General features: G+C 38.4%; 1 protein-coding gene across 1 annotated transcript in view; it reads left to right on the forward strand.

The window, feature by feature from the left end:
* Positions 1-16,759, forward strand: part of LOC140233212 (uncharacterized) — a 41,251-nt gene extending 24,492 nt beyond the window's left edge. Inside the window, exons 3-5 of the mRNA XM_072313326.1 lie at positions 11,908-12,006; positions 14,731-14,828; positions 16,436-16,759. Coding sequence (XP_072169427.1) covers positions 11,908-12,006; positions 14,731-14,828; positions 16,436-16,759 — 521 coding nt within the window. The remainder of the gene's footprint in view (positions 1-11,907; positions 12,007-14,730; positions 14,829-16,435) is intronic.
* Positions 16,760-20,140: the final 3,381 nt, after the last annotated feature.

Here is a 20,140-nt window from a genome sequence, read left to right on the forward strand (position 1 = left end):
AGCATAATATGTTATTCTTATAGATTATGTGAATAAGTACGCATTCAAGAACGTTTTGAATAAAACGTATCCAGACAACTGCATATCATATTTTCACCTCTTCCGTCATGCAGATGTATACTCTTGCCGAGAAGGTTAACTGTTTGATAGATATAGTGCTCACCTTTTTTTAATATTGAAAAGGTAACTGGGTAAGTTTTTGGTTTCAGTATATTATTCAAACACAACTAAGTTAACTTTTACATTAACATTTTCACAACTCACAAATTCCACACGCACACACATTTCATGATTCACAAGATCCAAGTTACACTAATCCTATTTACTTTGCAGAGTGCAACAACATAAGTTATATACTGAGCAAATAGGCTTACATCAGTTCGCACTATTCAAGGTTTAGAGTAGTTAAGAAACTAAATCGTACCCGATTATGTAATGCTAAGTTGCACCTTGAGATGATGGGCAATATTGCCCCTATAAAGGAGCAGGCGGTGACACTGACTTGCTCCTTTAAAGGAGCAATTTTGCAGCAGTCATGGAGCAAATAAGCACCACATAGGTGCAACATCATACCAATAAGGCACATAAGATTGCACCCTCAAGAGAGGGTACATTCTTGCATCCTTCGGGCATAAAGTTGCACCTAAAGGTACGAGGTTGCGCCTTTTTCAAGGGGGCAAAGTTGCTCCCGAGGGTGTAACTTTCACCCTTTCTTGAGGGTACAAAGTAGCACGCAAAGTTCCAAGATTGCACCCTCAAAACAAGGCACAATCTTGGAACTTTGGGTGTTTCTTTGCACCCTCACGAAAGGATGTAAAGTTGCACCAAGATGTAAAGGCTACACGGGGTGTAAAGGTGCGCCGAAAGGTAAAGGGTGCAAGATCGCACCCTCAAGAAAGGTGCAACTTAGCACCCCTTAGTGTGGGTGGAAAGATGCACCCTCAAGAAGAGGTGCAACCTAGCACCACTTAGTGTGGGTGGAAAGATGTACCCAAGGGAACATTTTCGCACCCTCAATAAAGGGTTCAACTTTGCACCCTCTCTGCAGTATTATTTTATACACACGTGAATTCCTTGTTCCTGTGAGCTACGTTTAATATGAGCTTGACCCAGTATTAGACACGTGTCAAGCCTTTGCAGACACAGAATTTTTTTCTTCATATTGTTTAAAGGTCATTTAAAACAAATTTAAATATATATTTATTTCTTTTAAGTTAAGAGGAGCAAAAATGTGGAGATCATGACCTGTGATACATGTTACGGAAAGTCTGTATTTTTATGTGTACTCGGTTTTTTTTTCAACTACAAGGAATTACCTATGAGCTAATTGGATAAAGAAGCTGAGCATTACTTACATTTTCATCAGTTAATGTCAGTGCTGGTGTATTATTCTTGAAAAGTTGGCATCTAAATGTCCTCCAAACCAAGTACTTTTTGCACTGTATAAAATTATATTCCTGTGAGTTACGTTTCTTATGAGCATGACAGATCTGTAGACACGTGTCATAGTGGTTACAAACACTAAGTTTCCTTTGCTTTCATCGTTATCAAGAAGCGATTTTGAACAATTTCAGATGTTCTGTTTTTTTTTCTATTTCGTTACGAGAAGGCAATAATGATTTCATGTAAAACATGATAAGGAAAGTTGATAGTTTGGTTATTTTATCATTACTCATCTTCGTCTTCTCTACAAGAAGATGATACACATGAGCTCATTTGCTAAAGAAGTTGAAGGATGTTTAATTGCTGGTAGCCACGTAGGGGCTTTTGTCATAACATTTTGCATCTAAATCCCTCAAAACTAAGTACATGCAGTATTAGTTTATAGATAACAGAGTATTTTTGTTGTTGCTGTGAGCTTATTCATATGAATTTTAGACATGTTTCTCATACTATGTTTCTGTCATATGTTTTACTGAAGAACAGAAAATGTTGAGTTTATTGCCAAGAGAGGTTGATCATTACTTTACATTTAAGTTCATTGAAGTGCCGGAGCATAAACTTGTCTTGAAATATTAGCATCCAAAACCCTCCAAACCAAAATACGTGCAATACTAGACACGACAGGAATTCCTTGTTGTTGTGAGTTATGTTTCTTAAAAACACTGATTTTTTTCTGCTTTTGCAATGTGCTATGTTCAAAAACACCCTTGAACAATTTTCAGATTTCGTTTCTTTCTTAAGAGAAGAAAACGGTGAGGTCATGTGAAGCATGTTCCTATGAGTTTTATTTCGTTAATAATTTTTCTTTACCCATCTCCTCAACCGTAAGGTGATACGGTACCTAAAAAAGTCATAGGCCAAAGGTGTTGAGCTTTACTTCCCCTTTTTAAAGTAAATTTAAGAGCTGGGGCACTATTTTTAAAAAGTTGGCATTTTAAGCTATGTACACCGAGGACGAGTCTTACTGAATGGATTTCTTGTTGCAGTAGAATTGTATTTTTTATGAGCTTGATGGAGTATTAGACAAGTGTATAAAGTGTTTGCAAAAACTGTTAATGTATTCCCTTTTGCTAATGTCCAAAGAGTTCATTTGCCAAGTTTTGATTGTCTTTTGTTTTAATCATCAGGGGTTTGTTTTATCATGGTCATAGAGGAAAGAAACTTACTTATAAAAAAAAAGGCCTTCATAATATAAGAAGAGATACTGTAGGAGACAATTTCATCAAAAGTTGTGATTTCCAACATTTCCAAAATGCAATTGATGAATATTTCTCCCCAGGGCACAGAAAGAAAGTAGTTTTTGGTCTTGTTTTTTTTTTTTCACGTCAGTATGTTATAATACCCGCGCGTTTACGCCCATCCCACCAATTTCCATCCGGATACTGTACCCGCCCTGCTTTTTTGTTTTTTATTTTTGTTTTACACTGCAAAGAAAATGAGAACACTGATGTTTGAGAAAAATCCCGACATGTTTGATTGGGCAATTCTTTTTTGATGTCTATTATTCTTTCCAAATAATTTTTTTGGTTATCACTGAGGACAAATACAGATACCCTATTTCTTCTACCAAAACCACAGCACTGTATATTCTCATATTTCTACAGTATTTCGTCTCAACACTGGCCCTATTGATATTTCAAAGCATGTTTCCCTGTGCGCTCAAGAAACTCCCCCATTAAAGGAGACCTCCGGGTGATTCTCAGATTTTTACATTTGTACAACTATGAATTAGTTATACTGAGGACAGAGTTTCAGAATTTGTGATAATTGGGATGAAGAATAAGAATATTTTCAAAAAATAGAACAAACTGCAATGAACAAGGATGATGACATGGGAGAGTCACCATAAGAATGCATGAGTTGGGGCTCAAGGAAGCAGAACAAAAGAATAAGGTATGCATAGACAGGTGAACTCGCAAGCAAGCGGTATAGTTATGGAATTACACTGCTATCATTTCTGAAATATGTGAACCTTATAGCTGGTAAAATTGGGTCTTTGAGAGCGTCTGGGGGCTACGCCCCACCACTTAAAGCGTCTGGCAACGGTCATGCATTTATTATGTAAGTGTAAGAACAAGTTCCAGTGGGTTTCATGGGGTTACTTTCCTAATTTTCAGCTAGGCTAGCCTAGCTGGTAGGAGTTTGGTCTTTGGGGCGTCTGGCGGCTATTGTCTGGCAACAATCATTCAATTATCCTTTGAGTGTATCACAAGAACAAGTTCCAGTGGGTTTCAGGAGGTTATTTTTCCAACTATATATAGGCTAGTCTAGCTGGTAAAATTGGGTCTTTGAGGGCGTCTGGCGGCTACCCCCCCCCCCCCCCACCACCACCATTTAAAACGTCTGGCAACGGTCATGCATATATCCTGTAAGTGTAAAGAACAAGTTCCAGTGGGTTTCTTAAGGTTACTTGTTCAGCTAGGCAAGCCTAGCTGGAAAAAGTTGGGTCTTTAAGGGCGTCTGGCGGCTGCCCCCCCCCCCCCCACCACTTAAAACGTATGGCAATGGTCATTCATTTACCCTGTAAGTGTAACGAACAAGTTCCAGTGGGTCACATTAGGTTACTTTTTCAGCTAGGCTAGCCTAGCGGGAAAAATTTGGGTCTTTAAGGGCGTCTGGCGGCTACCCCACCACTTAAAACGTCTAGCAATGGTCATTCATTTATCCTGTAAGTGTAACGAACAAGTTCCAGTGGGTTACATTAGGTTACTTTTTCAGCTAGGCTAGCCTAGCTGGAAAAATTTGGGTCTTTAAGGGTGTCTGGCGGCTACCCCCACCACTTAAAACGTATGGCAATGTTCATTCATTTATCCTGTAAGTGTAACGAACAAGTTCCAGTGGGTTACATTAGGTTACTTTTTCAGCTATACCGATAGGCTAGCCTAGCTGGAAAAATTTGGGTCTTTAAGGGCGTCTGGCGGCTACCCACCACCACTTAAAACGTCTGGCAATGGTCATTCATTTATCCTGTAAGTGTAACGAACAAGTTCCAGTGGGTTTCATTAGGTTACTTTTTCAGCTAGGCTAGCATAGCTGGAAAAATTTGGGTCTTTAAGGGCGTCTGGCGGCTACCCCCCACCACTTAAAACGTCTGGCAATGGTCATTCATTTATCCTGTAAGTGTAACGAACAAGTTCCAGTGGGTTTCATGAGGTTACTTTTTCAGCTAGGCTAGCCTAGCTGGAAAAATTTGGGTCTTTAAGGGCGTCTGGCGGCTACCCCCCACCACTTAAAACGTCTGGCAATGGTCATTCATTTATCCTGTAAGTGTAACGAACAAGTTCCAGTGGTTTTCATGAGGTTACTTTTCCAGCTAGGCTAGCCTAGCTGGAGTTGGGCCTTTAAGAGCGTCTGGCGGCTACCCTCCACCACTTAAAACGTCTGGCAATGGTCATTCATTTATCCTGTAAGTGTAACGAACAAGTTCCAGTTGTTTTCATGGGGTTACTTTTCCAGCTAGGCTAGCCTAATTTTGGGGGGTCCTTTTTGTGGCCCTCCTGGCCACACCCACCACCGATGACCAGCCAGACGTGCATTTCCATACTCAGGGGCATATATACTAAATTGCTATACACATAAAAATTGGTTACCTTTTCAGCTAGGCTGACCCCCGCTGGCTCCCGGACTAATTTGTGTTTTTAGAGTGTGGATCTGCCATGGGGTTTGAAATACAATCAATTTTGCCCCCTCTACTCAAATAGTTTATTAAAAAAAAAAACTCCTCAAAATCGAGCACCAAATTGTACATTTTGAAAATCTCTCTAATTGCAGGTCGCTGCGTGATGATTTGAAGGTTAGATTAAACATTTATGTTTACTTTCATTGTGAAGTCATGTACCCCCACACGAAGTGCAACCCAGTACCACTCTTGAATTGTTAACGCAAGCCATTCTTTCAAACTTTGCCTCTACCTATTCACTGAGTGCACTTCAGGAGAGTATTGACGATTGAGCTAATCGCATCGGCCCTTAATATGTCATCATCGCCTCCCGCCTGTATCATGGTGATAATGAAATATGTATAGGAATGTCTTTCGCCGTTCATATGAATCATTCACGTTTACGGCAGAATTCAAATTTCAAAGAGAAACGAGATGTTAAGTGTCACGTACAAACTCTTCGTGTCAATCAAAAGATGGCAATGAAACGAACGACGTTTGATACACGGGAAAAAAAAAAACACCCAGGCTCTATTGTCGAAATTCGTGCATTTTCAAAAGAGTCTGTCCCTGTGGCAACGACGATGAGTTAACCTTGGTTTGAACAACCGAATTCTGGCAGTTGCTGTCGATTTGTTTTGCCTACTACCCATGTAACGACATTAAAAAAAAAAAAAAAGAATGTGCGAGTCGCGAATGAGTTCCTACTGTAGACTTGTGTAGAAAAAACAACGATAGATCAGCATTGAATCGCAATACAACTGTCTATTGAGGAAGAATTTAGAACTATTGAAATGAGTTACAAAAAACGCAGCAAAACAGGGTCCCTGTAATTTCCAATGTCATTCATCGAAATATTACCCGCAACCTGGAAAACCAATATATAATTGTCAAAGTATGCCGATATCATAATTATCAGTATATTCTATACTATATTATATGATCTGTATTTCTTTAAAAAGAATTGACAACTGCATATTATTTATTATGTGTTACTTCTTGTTGATGGAAATCAATTGAATTGAATTGAATTGAAAAAAAAAAAGATGAAATCGTTTCCATGTGTTGAGGTGACCTTTTAAACACTGATGTTATTCATAAACGCCTATAGTTATTTCAACTATCCAAGGAGCAGCCGTGAAATGTGACACTATACACGAAACTGGCTAGATGCGAAATATTTGGACGGCATTATGACCTATAGCTTATCCCTTGGGGTTGCAGTTCCTACGTATAGCTCTTGCATTCATGTGCTATTTACACACATTGGAGACTTACCTTATCAATATCATTTAAGTGAAATCGTCATATCCCCGTAAAAGAGCACCCATCAAAGTCGATAACGGTAATCCTTTTGATGGATTTTTTTCTTCACACCGGACAATTCATCAGGTAATTTGATTGAGAGTTTCAACTTGGTTGCGGTTGGCAATGGCAGAATGATTAATGCGGCCGATAACGGGGACAAACTATAATCAGAAAAAAAAAAAAAAAATGTAACGACGAACAGCTTTGCCTCATGATTAACTTTCTGTGTGCCACTTAAAAAAAAAACCAAACTGTCTATTGACCGATTCTGTGACGCGCTATGTGTATTTTTGGCATGGGCAGCGCCATTACGCGGTGTCTCAGCCGACCCCCCCCCCCCTTCCCACTCCCCACCCCTCTCCCTACATTAGCACGCGCGCAGAATGAAAAACTGATGCATGGTTGCTTTAGCCAATGGGCGTCTCGTACTGAGTGCGCGAATGCTTGCTTAGTGCGCGAACCTTTGTTACAAGTGCGCGATAAACATGTTGCCCGGGGGGTGGGGGAGAGCAGGGGGGGGGGGGGGGGGGTCGGCTGAGACACCGCAATTTGAGCTCATGGCTGCGCCCAGTGCCATAAAATGTCTGCTGCCCTCAACGAACCCGAATCGGTCAATAGGTATGTGTGTAAAATTTGTGCACATTTTGACTCATTGGCACGGAAAAGGTTAAGGAGTCCAGCGAGTGCAGTGTTTAAAACATACGAGTCCACGCAATTCACCAGTATTAGAACGCAGCACAACACAAGCATTCCTTCATCAATAGATCTAGGCCTACTTAACGAACAGTTTTTGGTAATAATGGCATCAGTCAACCGAGTTATAATGAACATAGGTATCATAAATTAAAACGTTAAGCAGACACAAATACCCATAGTTGCACAATCATACGCGCTGTAAACCGTCACCTCTTTCTTTTATTAGCTTGATGAAGAATCCTTGGAACATGACTCTGTGAAATGATATCAACTGATTAAATTTTGTGGGTTTTTTGCGTGATGTTATGGTAAAAGCCGAGATCTCTCAACCAACCGTCGTGAGAATGATATGATGACTTCAGTAGATAAAGTTACCATTATGGACGTACAAGGGATGAATAGTGCTACACCATCGTCTGCTGCTCTTTATAGTTAAAGGGGCATTTGTTTATTTTCAGAAGATTTTCATAATTTTACATCATGACCGTAGTACATAAATCAACAACTTCATGTATTGATTTGTGGAATTAAAGGGGCATTCCGGACGATTTTCATAATTTGACATCATGTAGTACATAAATCAACAGCTCCATGTATAGATTCGTGGAATTTATTGTGATCCTTGAGCAGAGAAACCAATAAATTGAAAATCTTAAACAAATTACACTGAACAGTGTTGATGACATCAGAGCCTCATATATTTCAGAAATGTAGCAGTGTAATTCCATTACAATACCGCTTGCTCAACAAGTTCACCTGTGAAAAATCCATGCATGCCTCCTTCTTTTGTTCTGCTTCCTCGAGCCCGAACTCATGCATTCTTATGGTGAGGCTGTCATGTCATCATCCTTGTTCATTGCAATTTGATGTAAATTTTGAAAACATTCTCATTCCTTATCCCAATCACTATAAATTCTGAAACTCTGTACTCATTTTGACTAATTTATACTTGTTCAAATGTAAAAGTCTGAAAATCATCCGGAGGTCCCCTTTAAGTGTAGTTTTTGAGCAGAGAAACAATACTTTGAAAAACTCTAAACAAATTACACTGAACAAGGATGATGACATACAGGAGGCTCACATAATCATTTCAGAAATGTAGCAGTGTACATATGTAATTCCATTACGATACCGCTTGCTTGCGAGTTCACCTGTGTATAATCTATGCATGCCTTCTTCTATTGTTCTGCTTCCTTGAGCCCCAACTCATGCATTGTTTAAGGTGACCCTGCCATGTCATCATCCTTGTTCATTGCAATTTGTTATAAATTTCAAAAATATTCTTATTCTTCATCCCAACTATTATAAATTTTGAAACTCTGTCCTCAGTATAACTAATTTATAGTTGTTCAAATGTTAGAATGTGAAAATCATCCGGAGGTCTCCTTTAAGTCGCATGCAGATACTAGTGTCTCATTGTCCTTTGTTTTTTACATTCTGCAATTGCTGAATAATATCTGGAACACCCCCCCCCCCCCATAGCATACTCATAGAGGACTCTGAGTCCGTATTAATGTTAGGATCCTACATGTAGCCCGAGATGGTGGAGAAAAACCCCTCAACAAACAAACGATAATAATTTCAATTGTGACTACAAAAAAAGAAAAAGAAAATGAAGTCAGTGCAGTTCGATTTCATAATGGATTTTTGACAGAATTTATTCAAAAACAAAACAACACAAATTCCGTCAATAGATGGCTTACGACAAAGCACCGTCACTGTGTCAAGGGTGCAAACAAATTTTCATACAATTTCTGCCATTTATAATGCATCAATAATTGTCAGCTTGGTAGAACTTCAGAGTAAAGTATTTTTCGTCATCCTTTCGTTAAGCTTTATACATCTTGTGCCTGGAATTCCGCCTTCCTTACTCATCTACAACGATTCTTAAAAATATTAATGAACAATTCATGCGTTGAGTTTCTGGGGTTGTTTTTTTAAGTCAACTTATTGACGAATTGCCCTTCATCGACGTCACTAACTGATTTTCCAGTATCTTGAGTATCATAACCATGACTTATAAAAATATAAAAAAAAAAAAAAATCCTGGACATGCATACTCGGGTGGGATTCGAGCCCGAGACCTCCTAATGTCCGCCAAATAGCCGGTGATGCCTTATGGCAGTGGGTACTGCATGTTTATTTAAATCAATGATTCTTTTGCTGAGTTGTTTTTATTCCAACAGATTGACAAATTGACCTTCACCGACTTAAACCCCCCAAACACCAATTATTCGGTGTATCGTATACTAATTAGGGGTCATGAATTAGATTCCCACCCAAGTATGTAGGCCTATGTACGCCCATGATTTGTTTTTTTTTTTTTAATCATGGCTATTACTCAAAACACTGAGTAATCGGTGTTTGTTTACGTCGATGAAGGGCAATTAAATTTGTCAATTAGTTGCGAAAGCCATTCTACTCAGCTTGAGCTGAAGAACGAAATTATGATGCCATTGTTAGTACTACCTGCATCCAGCTTTGGGAATTGGTAGAAAACACCACCAATACGTATCCAAACACTTTACTGAACACATTTTGAACCAACAGACGCTTATCTAATGAAGTGAACATTAAAAAAAAAAAAAAACAGGTGCCCAGTAATTGGAAAAAAAATAATGATCAGTATAATTTGCTGAAAAATTATGGACTTGAAATCTGCTGGTGTCATTGCGTCTCGATTACTTACTCTGTACTCATTTCTGCAGAGGAAACCTGGATATAGATTGATGCAATATTATTCACTAAATATTTGCACCCAAATTCTATAACATGAATACAGGTTTATATTTTTTCTTCTTTATTTTTTTATTTCAATTTCTTGTTGAATAAGTTACGGCAATGTGACAATCGAAGAGAAAATTTACTTGATTTTCTGCATCCACTTTTATATTTACTATATTACTGTGTTTGCTACACGCGCAAAGGGGCAAACGGAAGGTGGACTCTATTTCCTGCAGCATGCAAGATATTCGTGTTGTAGTATCAGATTTCGTGAAGACGTGTATTGTTTCGTACTATCTCAACGTCCTCCGTAAAACATCGGCTTCTATAGGCTCTAATTCAGACCTCAAATGTCCCTATTTCACAGAAAACGGATACGTGCCTTTCTGCTATCTAAATCGATCATAGATTTAGGACACACACAAAATTTGAATTGATTTGACCTGCGTAGATCTTGTGAAGATCTCGAAGACGAAACAGACGAACAAAAAACAACAACAACAAGGGCAAGAATTCACCAGATTACGTTCATGATGACTGTCTTTCCATGCATTTCTCATGATGGTTTTGTTTTCCCGGGGACATCCCACGAGCTAGTCACCCACGAGTCATACGGTCCACGAGTTAATCATTGAAAAAGAGATTCATTAATCATACACCCATGAGTCATACACCCACAAATCATATAACTCACGAGCTATAGACACCAAGTAAAATAGGCCAAGACCTCGACAGGCCCTATGTATATTATGTCCTGTATGAAATGAAATCTCGTGGGCTTTTTTTTTTTTTTTTTTGCCGAGTGACGATATCGTGGGCCTTATTTGCCACGTGTTTAGCTCGTGAACCGTTTAGCTCTTGAACCTATTTTACTTGTTGTCGAGCTCGTGTACGGGCCTTGTTCAATTAGGCCCGAATTCACGAATGTGGTACAAATGAAACCATGGTTTAAACCATGGACAAAAACCATGGAGCGCCAAGTGTCGCACGGAATATTTGGTTACGAAATTGGTCATTTCGTCGACAAAATGACCGTTCGTTAACGAAATGTTCATTTAATTACAAAATGTTGTCATTTCGTTACAAAATAATCATTTCATCGACGAAATGACTGATTTCATAACGAAGTATTCCATGCGACACTTGGGTTCCATGTTTTTTTTTTCCATAGGTTAAACCATGGTTTCATTGTACCACCTTCGTAAATTCGGGCCTTAGTGTCTATATCGTGGGTTGATGACTAGTGAGCTGCATGCACTCGTGGGCCGTATTACACGCAAGCAGTATGACTCGTGGATGGCTAACTCGTGACATGCACCCGTTTTCTCATGTCAATGTTCCGACAATGAATTAATGCCTCTGGTTCATCATTTGAGTTGTTGCTTTCGTCCACTGCTATGATGTTGAAGTGTAGAAAACTGCTTGTGTTCCAAATTTAATGTACAGAAATGTTTTTCTCTCTCTATTTCTCTGTCCACACACACACACGCACACACATGCCTACATGTTTTATATATATATATATATATATGTATAATATATATAATTTATATATATATATATATATATATATATATATATATATATATATATATATATATACATAATATAAGTATAAGGCCTATACATGGTTTCCACTTGCATTGCCAAGCAACGATCATTGAGAGTTTATAATATGACGTGCAAGAATCTTTTGCAATCATTTATTGAGTGTATGTTACGTCATTGCAGAGTTGTCGTTTGTCGGGGCCATACATAGTTATCATCAGTGCACGAATGCAGAGCCCAAAACCATCCAGAAAAAAAAAATGCTGTTTTCTCACACTGTTTGCACAGTGACTCGTCAAATGTACGTCACGTCAAGGAGTATAGACAAGCTTGATTGACAGAATTTGGAAAAGGACTTCATAAAGTCAGGGTGAAACCGAATGCGAAAATGTATACATTCTCTTTTTCCTATGCATACCACTAATTTTGAAATATCGTGCATAAAAAGTCATTTCCTCTCAAGTCGTATCACCAATACGATATCATCTTCGTTGCTGAATTACGATGTATTTGATTTCTGTCGTTCTCAGGCAGCTGTGTGGCAGGCGTCGTGGGATTGAAAATGCCGCGATATTGTTTGTTTGGCGACACCGTCAACACTGCTTCACGCATGGAATCAAGTGGAGAAGGTTAGAAAAATCCCACGTCTAATGTTTTCACTATAAGTTCATTTTGATTTAAAACAAACTTCATCAAAGTATGTAGTGTTTAAGGGGATGATTGTAATGCGCATTGCAAGTATCCCGTTTTCTGTTTTGGAGGAATTGGCATGCATGCTAACTATATATTTTTAGCACGTAAACATTTGTGGCTAAGTTGGCAAGAACATTTTTTGCAGGAATAACATAACGTATTTTTAATTTTCATGTTTCAACGTATACTATAGATTATTATTCGAATGAAATGCCGGGAAAGTAAAACGGAATTACGGCTGAGGAGAGATGAAAAACACTGACAGGCATTAGATGAACTTGCTGAACAATTTTATGTAATTGCCATTCATTTTCAAACTAAGCTGACATTCCGATATGCCAAATTCAATGTATGTTTAGTATACTATTTTGTAACTCTCTTTAAGTGACGTCGAATTAAGTGGCGCCAAGGAGGGACTCGGTGTATAGTGTAAACAAGTTTGCGTGATGTTACATAGCGTGGCACGGAAGTATAGGCATATTTGGCGGAGAGCGTTGGGAAATATTTAAACAGTGGGAGAAAGGGAACCCTGCACAAATCACCATACTGCGACTTAACAAAAGTCGACGTATTATTGGCTTGCACAGATATGACTGTAACCTATTGGTTTCAATCACAATACTTGTCTAAAAGTGCACATTACTCAAAGCATACTAATCATAATGGTAGCAACAGAAGAATGCGAAGTACTATTGACATTATGTAGCCGTGTATTAATTCTAAAGCATATTTATTAGCATGAGCAAACATATTGGCTACAGTTATATTATCATTTTGATAAGCATGATTTAAGTCAACCACACTTTATTGCCGATTTTTTTTTTTTTTTTTGGGGGGGGGGGGCTTTCCCTTCTACAAGTAAAAACGTTCTCGAATTATTATAATCAAATGAAATGAAATAAATGTATTCATCAGTATACTATTTGAATGTCATTCCTTTTCGCCCCATGGGATGAAATGAATTCGTCACAATCGTAGAGTCAAAAATTCATTTCATCGCATTGAGTGACAGGCTAAATCATATTTTGCACAACTCGCTAAAATCGATAGTGCGTATTTTGCTAGGCCCTCCACTGCACTGTCAATTCAATTTCAACATGCCCAGAAAAGGGAACCATAGACAGGGCTAAGGTGCGTTGACCGCTGTTCCTTACATCCTGCATGCTCAAGGGAATTTGATCGTGATACAACTGATGTTACAACTATTATTATTATATTTTCTTTTTTTTTTTTTACTGTGGTGGCAACTCCAGTTTGCTTGAACAGGTCTCATCAAAAAATGTCAGACTCACAGTCCTGCTTGTTTCCAAAAAGAAGCAAGCAAACCAAAAGCAAACAAACAAGCAAACGGACAAACGAAGCTGATATATGCTGAAGCTGAATATTCACTTATTTTTTTTATTGTATTTCTTTAAAAAAAAAGAAATCCATAACACTAATGCAATGAAGGAAACTACTGTGAATAGAAATACAAGCTTAAAACACTATTAACTGTGGTTTTTATTACTTTCCCAAAATAACATTGTTCGAAATGGAGGGGAATGCTAACTGTAACATTTTCATCTCCTCATTTCAAGCTGTCTTCTGTTGACAAATGCAATAACATTTGGTAGGGGTATGGCAAGTTATGTTTATGTGACCCAATTCAGGCACTCAACGACACCTTATAACCTTTAATAAACGAAGGACTTTGGAGAATGCACATCAGTGCTATGAGAATTTTGATGCCAATCGGCACTGCAACATACAGAATATCAAAGGACGACAAAGAGATATACAGTTTAGTATAGGCCTAATGCACGTGATTTTAGTCCAGCGGCAAAGTGAAATGATCACAATGTCATGAATAATTACATTAAGTTTTGTTTAAAAGCACTAAATTTGGTACCCATGCGAATTAAACCGTCTAAACAAATCTGGATATTGAAGTCATTTGAAATTTGTCAATGAAAGCCATGACCGCCATATTGTATCGAAGAGATAGTGAGTAAATCAGAAAATGCATCACAATTGCAGCATTACGTAATTTGTTAAAACAATAATGCTTATACATGCATCATTTGTAAATCATATCAGTTTGATTCATAATGGCGTGTTTTCCGATGTTATCATGCATCGAGTTCAATATTTAAACACTGAAATAGGAAAGTATTGTAGTGTCTGCTGCCACATTCATTTTCTGGAAAAAAAAATGAAAGTTTTCTATCTGTAATCAATGGTGTTGGGCATGCAGTCTCGGTTTAATAGATATGCAAACACTGCTGCAAATATTTACTTTTCACCATATTGCTTATCCCTTTCTGTGCCGATGGGTGAATATATGCACACATTACACACACATTTGGCCTACCTGTAGACCAAAACATTTTATGTGGAGCAGAGTGTTGTCTATACTGAACAGTGGCCATTGCCAAAATGGCTAGCATAGCACTCCTGGTCAGAATTCCAAAGGGCTCAAAATCAAATTTTTATCATAATATATCAGTTTATTCATGTGAGCCAAATTTTGTAGTTTTAAACAAGACCGATTAATAGGTCTAAGATATTTGACAATGCCTCTGGACTGTTACGGCTTTTAATGAACTCACATTACTGCTATACACTGAACTTATTTTATTAACATTATCCAGCGCACACTATTCCCCCCTCGTCTTTTCCAGCGCTGAAGATTCATATTAGCAAGACTACGAAGTTGGAACTAGAAAGCCGCTTTCCGGGAATGTTTGAAGTCACCAAGAGAGGCACCGTGACAATAAAGGTAAGAAGGGGGAGGGGGAACACATAATCAGGTGTCAATTGAACCATGGGGCGGCTATAGTAGCTCCATAACTGAACTGGAATTCCAATCCTTGCTCAAGTTGGCTTTGAACAGATCAGTAGAGTGTTTTCATCGAAATTGGATGTTGAATAAACTAGAAATGTCGCTACGGCGACTGGTGTATGCCTCCGCCATAATGCATGGTTCTCCTAATAGGTCTATAGTACAATGTCTTGACAATGTGAGATGAAAGTTTCACACAATTGGCAAAATATTAAAATGACAGGTTTTCCACAAATGTGCTGAATTTTCACTTTCCTAGAACTATAGGTTTAATTGGATGAATGATTAAAATGTCAGAGTGCAGGTATTTGGGGGAACTGATGATTTTTACTTCACTTTTGACCCTTTTATAAGTTTATGCATTGAGTAATTTTCAAGGTATTGAGAAAAAGTATAATTTCAGTATCAAATGGTAAAATAGTATTATCTAAACCTGGCCTTTGACCTTTGACCTCACAGTTCCAAAGAGAATCACTGTTAGGTAGAACATGCATAAATATGTAAGTTTCATGATAATACCTTGAGTTACTTTTGAGATATGGAGGAAGAAGTGCAATTTAGCACTTTCACTTGACCTTTGACCTTTTGGCAAGAAAGTTTCCACAGAATATATATTGGGTTATACATGCATACATCAAGTTTAAAAAAATCCTTCAGGCATTGCATAAATATAAGGAAAGCAGTGATATTTTGAGGAGTTGACCTTGACCTTTGACCCCTTGACCTTTGACCCATGACCCCCAACTTCCTTAAATAATCACTGCCCATCGGTACATGCATATATACTAAGTTCCATGAAGATACCTGGAACCATTTGCGAGATATGGAGAAAAACATGAAATTTCAACCTTTTTTTTTCACAAAATAACCTGTGACCTTTGACCTTTGACCCCGTGACCCTAAAATCCAAACAAAGTATTATCCCCCAGGTTATACCCTCATACCAAGTTTGATGCAAATCCACCTCACGGTTCTTGAGATATCGACAAAAACAAAACGGGACGGACGTACTGACGGACGGACGACCCGAAAACATAATGCCTCCGGCCACTTCGTTGAGGGAGGCATAAAAAAATTCTTACAAATCATGTAATCTTCAAATATTCTTCAAAAAGAAGTACAGTTATGATAAACAAAATATCACGATCAGTGATTAGTAACTGTTGATGAAATCGTATAATGAAACATTGCAATTCCGTAGCTTTGTCTACCCTTCATGTAATGTCCATTATTTGGAAATAAAAAACAACTATACTATTACCATTACTCTCGTCTGAATTTTTCTACATCTCATCAGAGTAAACTTTGACCACTGTTTGAAAGTGTAATAACGGTACATACCGATAATCATGGTGATGTAATGTCTCATTCAGAAAAGTGAAAGTTCAATGATATTTTTTTCTTGCGAATGTCTGCTCAATGAATGCGTACACATATGATTATGTACTAGTATATCACTCTGAATTTTGATTCGGAATCACTGAATATCGATTGTATGATAACGCGTATTATCACTTTCATAATTATCATATTTATTTATCCAGGGTAAAGGGGAAATGGAAACGTTTTGGCTCATCGATCGCATCGCTACCCTTTCCCCTCGGAAGCACCACGTGGGCTGGGGGAACGACACGGGAAATGGGAAACCCCGTACCCCGTCTCCCCATTCTGCCTCTCCTAGATCCATCATATCCCGCTCGACCACGCCCATCCCCCGTGGCGCCATCCCGGTATCTAGAGATCCAGTTTACCACATATCGTCGCCTCGCCCGACCACGCCCAAATCCCCCGTGCCCACCATAGCTTTCCGGAATTCGTCCGACATGTATAAGCCAATGATTCAAACTGAGTCCCCCTCCGACGACTAAATCTTTGCGGAGGACTCTCATTATCTTGTGACGTCATCATACGATGGAGGATCAGGGTAGGGTCGTGAAAGAAAATAGCTAGAATAGCTCTTATCCAGGCGTTGGTGCAGGTCAAGTATACGCTAAACAAATTTTTCAAACCCTTCCTTATTACAAGATCACTTTGGAAGTGGTTGGACAAAGATGGACGTTTGGCCTTTCGGCAGCCACACGAGAGTTCTGGCAACATGCAGTGATGTGTGTCATTGCGCCAAACAGATTCTTATTACAGGAAAACGATCACCAGTTCCATGCATCACTTCAGATGAGCGAGCTACCATCAGAGGCATTTTGATCGATCGCCATCAGCACTTTGTAGGGCCTATACCTCCCGTGAGAGCCGGAAATGTGATACATGTCCTCAGTCGCCTGGGAAGTACGCTATCAACCTGATTAAACCTGTGCTCTGACAGTGCAGACTAAGTCAACAAACACTAGCATTTTCACAAGTGAGATATGGGTAACGGGGACGGGGTCATGTTTGTTATATTCCTACACTTTCATAATATATACCATTACAGAACACATGCACAGTACACATGCTCAGGAAGTGATTGAATGATGTTAAATCTTTTGATTTACGCACTCGCTGTGCCTAAAAGAAAGCTTTTACGCGTAAACTTCCTGCTTAAAACTGCTTGATACTGTATACGTCATGATTGTGTGTTTCTAGTGTTTGTTGCAAATACTGGTATAGAGTGACTACAATCTGACCTTTATCTCCCCAAACCCAGGGTATTGTTACTGTGTTGACATCTAGCGATTGCACCTTGCATTTTCTGCAGACGCATACTATAGGCCCTAGTCATTAGTATTATCCAACCTCTAATAAATCTTTCAGTATGGCATCGGGTCTTTGCCAGCTCCTTCAGCACAAAATCGCTGTCTTTTTTTTTTTTTTTTTTTTTTTTTTCCGGGGGCTGGGGAGGCTTGTGTTGAGTCGAGGCTCTGTTATTCTAGCTGAAAAGACATCATTTCTTGATTTACAAAATAAGTTTGTTTCTGTCCTCTTTGAGGATTGGCTTGCATACATACATATACATACATACATACATACATACATACACCCATACACGCATAACATACAAACATAAGTGCATATGACACATACCGCAGGAATTACTTCTGTTGACGCGATTTGCAATTGGTGTCATAATTTGCTAACAAAAAACCAAAAAAAAAAAAAAAAGCTGAATAACTTCCATAACCTGTAGTAGAAGCTCGCGCGGTTACCCGGGTAATGGAGGGAGATTATATACAAATGGGAGATATTAATGTTGGTGTTACCATTAGTGGCATAGGCCTATAGGACGAGATGAAAATGGACGTGAAAGCTGAGAGACAGGATTTTATCAAAAATTTTCTTACAGTTATCAGTCATCAACAAACCAATCATTGCTTCCTTCGAAAACAGATACCAAACAAGATAAAAGCCGTGAGAATATCTTAGCACGGTCGCACGTGTAAACTACCCATGTTGAACGTTCAAAGACTTCGCTTTACAGTTCACAATTCATTCATCATCCTTCACAACAAGGGAAACCTTAAAAGTCCTCAGAATCGCTGTACATGCTTCATTGTTCCCGGAGCTCTTTTATTACCTGTATAGTGAATCTCTTTTATCTAGGCTTGAATCTAGGCTTCATCTCCATGGTAACTTGAAATTTCTTCATCAGGGCGAGATCAATGTATTTTCTATTTGGTTTCTCGTACTCCTTGAAGCAAGTTGCACAGATTTCATTTTCTGTCAGTCAGTAAACTGACGACATTTAGTACTCAATGACGCTTTTGCTTCGACTTCATGCGGTTTCACGTAAACACTTGAGAAGGCAAACATGCCATTATGATTAGTTTGAAAAACAAAAGAGTGAATTCACATCATGCAAACGTCATATGTGTTTTCATGATAAAGTGAGTGCGGACGGGGGAAATGAATTGAAATTGATAAATACACGTCTGTGACATCTGATGAAAAAGTTTTTACGTTCTGAATGGGCCTGTTCGCTGTGAAGACAAAAGTAAGATTACCAAGATTCTGGAGCGATCAATATTATTATGAAGTGCTGTATCAATGGCATACTATACGAGCTGGCATATTCTACATTTTACTTGATAGTCACTCTTTGTCACTATGCGGCGGTGAATGGAGAAATAATTACGTGCTTAGAACCAACTCCTTAGATTTTGATTTTGCAAATCAAGGCGGCATTGAACTGATTCAAATATATTTTGTGTCAGACCATTTTTTTTTATTCTGGTTCAAAATGTAATCAAGGTATTAATCAAAGTGATGAGAAGCTAACAATGATATTGATATTATCGTGACACAAATTAATGATTATGATAATGATAATAATTAACAATAATAAAAGCCAGTTGACGCACGAAGGACAGGCGATACAAGGATGGGATACATACCTGGCGATTACAAAATGTCGAAACTAAGTGTACAGCAAAGGAATGATTGGCGTTGACACCGAAAACAATGCGGAGGATGTTGCCATTGCCTTTGATATAAACAATGGTTTGACTGGGACAAGGGGACATAAGAAAAAAGACGCACGAGAGAAGATATTGAACGGTTTCTCACGACGTTTTGGGAGGCATGAATAGATGAGCTCTTACATGTGTGGAGGAAATCTCCTATAATTCCTCCAAGAAGAGGTATAGTCGTGTCTTTTTATTTACAACCCCTTATTGAAGATGAAGAGAGCACGACTTTAAAAGTAACAGGGCTCCTATATGTCTAATTCTACTTTGTATAGGAAATGTTGATAAAAATATGAATACTGCACTATCAATTTAAATCTATAAACAACACTACAGGTGATGGCGATAGTGTATGAAGAAAATTAACAACAACAAAGTGATCATGCACATAACATGTATACTGCAGTATATGCTTGATGAGTTCCAGTTGAGCTTTCATTTCTCCAACTTAATGGTATTGGGTTTCTCGTGCATTAGCGACAATACTTTCATGGCCAATGAATAATTGATCGACCACCATTATTGACATTTCAAATGATTTCTGAAATGCATTTTTTTAAATGAATTGACGAGATCAATGCCTCTGATACTTCCTGAGAAAATTTTAATTAGCTGGGAAACCTATTTGGCTCGATATGCGTGCTACAGTCTTCATAAAAAAGGAATAGACTTGTATTAAACCGATCGATTTCGCTATAAGTGCAATACCCCACCAGCAGTTAATAAGGTCGCGAATCTAGAACGGTCAACTTGCCGTCAAAATGAAAACTCAAAAGACATCCTACCGGGCTTTTTTTTTTATCGATATTTAATTTTCATCCCTTATTTCCAACCCACATTCTTTTTAGACCG

The sequence above is a fragment of the Diadema setosum genome, chromosome 9 (assembly GCF_964275005.1).
Source record: "Diadema setosum chromosome 9, eeDiaSeto1, whole genome shotgun sequence".
NCBI lineage: Eukaryota > Metazoa > Echinodermata > Echinoidea > Diadematoida > Diadematidae > Diadema > Diadema setosum.